At 44.8% G+C, this 4,554-nt stretch overlaps 1 protein-coding gene across 4 annotated transcripts in view; it reads right to left on the reverse strand.

Annotated features, from left to right (window-relative positions):
* Window positions 1–7: 7 nt before the first annotated feature.
* Window positions 8–4,554, reverse strand: part of LOC108232068 (nuclear receptor coactivator 3) — a 62,856-nt gene continuing 58,309 nt past the window's right edge. For all 4 annotated transcript variants that reach the window (XM_017409621.3, XM_017409622.3, XM_025004467.2 and 1 more), the window contains 5 exons: window positions 4,047–4,145; window positions 3,469–3,727; window positions 3,097–3,274; window positions 2,777–2,981; window positions 8–1,661 (listed from right to left, as the gene is read on the reverse strand). In XM_017409621.3, the coding sequence (XP_017265110.1) occupies window positions 1,650–1,661; window positions 2,777–2,981; window positions 3,097–3,274; window positions 3,469–3,727; window positions 4,047–4,145 (753 nt within the window). In that variant the 3' untranslated portion in view covers window positions 8–1,649. The remainder of the gene's footprint in view (window positions 1,662–2,776; window positions 2,982–3,096; window positions 3,275–3,468; window positions 3,728–4,046; window positions 4,146–4,554) is intronic.

The following is a 4,554-nucleotide window of genomic DNA, read 5'->3' on the forward strand; positions in this document are numbered from 1 at the left end:
GGGGGGGCAGTATGAAAGAAAATCTACACAAACCGCTTACAAAAAAAGAGGAGGTCTCCTCCCAACCGATGGTTCAAAGTATTGAAAATAACAGCTGACCTATGGCAGAATAAGAAAATTACACTTTTAAATATCAAGCCGTACAATCTGTGCAAAAAACAGTATGTGACCTACAAAAGCAAATATATATTTATATATAGTACATTTGAAGCGTATTTACAATTAATATTAACAGACGGAAGGGAAAGAAAAGAACAAGACATGGGGTCTAATACTGCAGTACCGTTGCTTTGAGCATCTTCAGCTTTGTCCACAGAGAAAACGCAGGAGGAAGAGTTATTGCTAAACATTTGCAGGTCAGCATTGGAATCTAACGTTTTCTTTGTGCGAGTTTAATTAATCTGCTGTCGGGACGAGTTTGTGGTTCGTCTGCAGGGGCGGAGACCCCCGGCGTTCTGAAGGGTCGTAAAAAAATTTGGTCGAAGCTAACCGGGAATTTGGATTACCTCTGGAAATTGTGCACGGTAACCAAAGAGTCCAGACTTGTGAATTCCACCAATATGTCCTAAATGCTGAAACGATCCCCCTCACAAATCTGGGGGGGAACGCTGAACAATAAATCCGGACATGTTTGAAGTGGTCTTCCATCAGATTGTTGTCAACACTTACGAGCCGTGACATCAGAGGCACGGAGCGTGGAGGAGAGACTTCTGCCCTTCATACGCCGTGCTCTGATGTGACGGCTGCTGTTAACTACCTGACTGAATGACCACGATCCCTTTTTAAAGGTCGTTTTCTTGTCAATGAACAAACCGGACCGAATCCGAGCTTCCTGCCTTTTCCGCCGCGGCACAAAGACTGACAAAGTCGTACGAATCTCTTTGCGGAGAGGACAACTCGAAGAGCAACACACAAAGCTATGCATTATTTCTCACGTAAAGGCCTCTATATTGCCACAATCCTTTTATGATGTTGGCTTTTCCTTAAAGTGCAACCAGCCAACAGGTGATTCAGTCATGGTCAGAGGCCTCCTGGAGGACGAGACAATGTGCTGCTACTGAATGACATTCATGTGAGTGTCACAATCGGACGGCTCATCAGCTAAGAGCCGTGTTTTACGGAGACCCCCCACCCCACCCACCAGGAGCAGCGGAGAGATGGCGGATGGAAATCCTACGAAATCCAGAATCCACGTTTGTTACGTCTGAATACAGCTCCGTGGTACATTCGACAAAGGAGAGGACGTTTCCAACGTGATCCAACTTCGCCGTTTGGTCCGACAAAAGGGAGGGGGGTGGGGTGGGGGTGGGGGGTGTTTGTATGTATGCACAGGCACACACGCTGCTTCAGAAGAGAGAAATATTAGAGTAGAGTCCACGAGAGGTATCATCTGTGTGTGTGTGTGTAAAGTAATGACAGTTTGTTGGATGAACGTCTGTCTGGTTTTTTCCTCAGGCTGCCAGACAGACGTCACTGGCCGACTGAGTCCAGAGGGAGGGCTGCTCCCTCGTCTGGTGGGAATGTAGCTCTGCACACAGAAACACGACGCGCCTGGTTTACTCCACCCGCTCCACCCGCTCCAGCTCTGCAGCCGCCTTCCCGTCTCCGGGTGGAGGTCACAGTGAGACAAAGGCTCACTGCCGCGTTGCTCAGCAGTATTTCTGAATCAGCAGGAAGAAAACAAACAAACAAAAAAAGATTAAGAATTTAAAAAAACTGACAACAGCTTTTTAACAAAAAAATGTTGTTTTTTTTAAAAAAAAAAGAATTAAAGTCAGTTTTAAACAAAGATCTTCCACAACCTGTTAGGACTCAGAGTAGGTGTTGCAGATAACCATCAGCTACTAACGCACAAAATTAGATCTCAATAGTTGTAAAACTGAAGGAGTTTGAGCCATTTTTGAATTTGCTAAGGTCAATTACCTGATATTGAATCAGCTTGACTCCAAATTTTAACTAGTTGTTTATATTCATCCAATAAATACTCTCTGAGAGTTTCATTAAAATCTGTTCATTGGTTCATGAGATATTTGCTGACAGACAGGCAACTTCATGATCCCCTGCCCTCATGGCGGCAGGTGATCATTACGAAACAGCTTCCGGAATCACAACAGCAGACGTTGTCCATTCAAAACTATACAGACACGCTCACATGCATGATGAAATAATCATCAGTTGCTGTGACTGACGCATTATTTTAACTTTAGTTCATGAACAGGAGGGAAACTAGAGTTAAAGCTTCAGTTGCTGAAGTATATGTTTATATGTTATATAAGAGTTTTTGTTTTTTTACATGCAGTAGTAAAACAGCGACACAGTTTTTAAACAGGCTTTTCACTTCAAATAACTTTGTTTACTCGAGCTTCTCATTAAATGTAGAATTTAAAACCCATTCTGCAAAAGCTTAGTTTTAGAATGTGGCACGGCAAATTTTACGATATCCAGTAAAAGTGATGATAAGAGTGGTTTCTGTGTGACACAAGAGCGATCAATACACAGGAAGTATCTGCAGTGCAATATGAAGACATACTTGTACAAAGTGGAAAACAGGGTATGCATACTAAAATATAAATAATAAACTTTAGATTTCATATCATGTAGAGATATAATAAACTTAATTTTAAATGGAGGACCGAAACTAGAGCCCTGTGGTACTCCCTTAGACAACAACTGCTAACATCTATTTAAATGTACACATGCAAACATGGAAATGCTGTTACAGAGTAATTTTCTAATTTTTGAAAAGCATTCATAGTCTTTCACTCTCTGCACATACCTGATCGGGCCCCATAGGCATGCGTCCCATAACCATTGGGTTCATTCCCATCTGCCCACCCATCTGGCCCATGTGTGCTCCTCCGCCACCGGCTGGCATGCCCCCATTCATCATCATGCCTCCGTACTGCCCTGGATTGCCCTGCTGCCCAAACTGCTGCTGCCCCAGAGGTGCCTGCGGACCAAACTGCTGCTGAGGGTATGAACTGATGAAGAAGAGTGGCAAACAGGAGGAAGAGTTAAACTGCAGTCGAGAGCAGAAGTGAAACCACGTTTTCTTTGTCTCTCTTTTGTCCCCCTGATGGAGTTATTGTGTTGTACCTGTTGCGTCCCATGCCTCCCTGTGACCAGCCTTTCATGTCAGCACCCTGGTACATGGGGCCGCCTTGTGGGTGCTGTTGCATCATGGGGTTCTGAGGCCCCAGGCGGTTTGGCATCATGGCATTAGGGGGACTACCACCTGATGGACCAAAGGAGGGGTCTCCCTGCTGGCCCATCCCTGCAGAAAAATAAAATCCCTAAGCCTCAGCTCTCTGTTTTCTTCATAAAAAATAAAACCCAACAAACATAAACAGACTGGAAGCTGTAAGCCTTTTTTCCACGACAGATATGTAACTAGAAGTCTGCTCTGCCTGGCCTCACCACCAGGGGGAGCAGCAGCGTTCCTGCGACCGCCCGGCTCTGTGGGCTCACCGTAGTTGCCGCCGTAGCCAAACTGCTGGGGGCCCGGCTGGCCCATGTTCGGCCCTCCCATGTGGCCGTCCATGCCGCCGGGAGCCGTGACGTTCGGAGGGGGACTGAATCCTCCGGCGGCAGCTGCCGCCGCCTGGTGCTGCTGCTGCTGCTGCTGCTGCTGCTGCTGCTGCATCAGCATCATCATCCGCTGCCTCCTCATCTGCATGGTGACCACTTCTCTGCGCTGAGCCATCATGTGAGCACTTAGGAAACCCGGCTGCACCAAACAGACACAGAGTTACAAAAAACGTTGTTGGACGCAATTATTTTCTCGTTCACAGAAAATAGGATCGGTTGGGTAAAGTGGATAAACTATGACTTCTTTCATTTTGACTTGGTTACTGTTGTCAAAAATACTGAAATACAACACTGAAGCAATAACTTTAGAGAGGCTTTATGGGTTAAATGTGTTGCAAATCATTTAAAAACAGCCAGCAGCTGAAGTCAAGTTTCTTGTTTGTGTGAGAATAAAATCAAACAAAACCTCAATAAAGTTTTTATTTTATTAGATTCTTCCGGTGATTTGGGTCATTTACCTGTCCTCCCATGCTGGGCTGCATGTTGGGCCTCATGTTAAGGTTTCCCCCAGGGTTCTCCATCTTCATGGCCATGCCCTGTCGCGTCTGGTTCATAAACTTGGGGGGAAAAAAATGGACCATTTAACACAAGACAACAGAGCGAACGCTACAGTGATATCGTCTTTTGAATGGCACATTTTTGTGTTATTAAGACAACAGGCAGCACTCTGAACGAACTATTAAGTGGTTCAAGAGAGAAACAGAACCGGCCCCCAAAAACTTTAAAAACCTGTGTTATACATGTAACGTGTGTCTCAAGGCCGTGAGAAGCAGGGGTGCTGAGGGATCCACCAGGGGGGTGGATGCCAGAGCAACTGTACAGGTGCTGGTCATAAAATTAGAATATCATGAAAAAGTAGATTGATTTCAGTAATTCCATTTAAAAAGTGAAACTTGTATATTATATTCATACATTACATACAAACTCATATATTTCAAATGTTTATTTCGTTTAATTTTGATGATT

The sequence above is a fragment of the Kryptolebias marmoratus genome, linkage group LG8 (assembly GCF_001649575.2).
Source record: "Kryptolebias marmoratus isolate JLee-2015 linkage group LG8, ASM164957v2, whole genome shotgun sequence".
Lineage (NCBI taxonomy): Eukaryota > Metazoa > Chordata > Actinopteri > Cyprinodontiformes > Rivulidae > Kryptolebias > Kryptolebias marmoratus.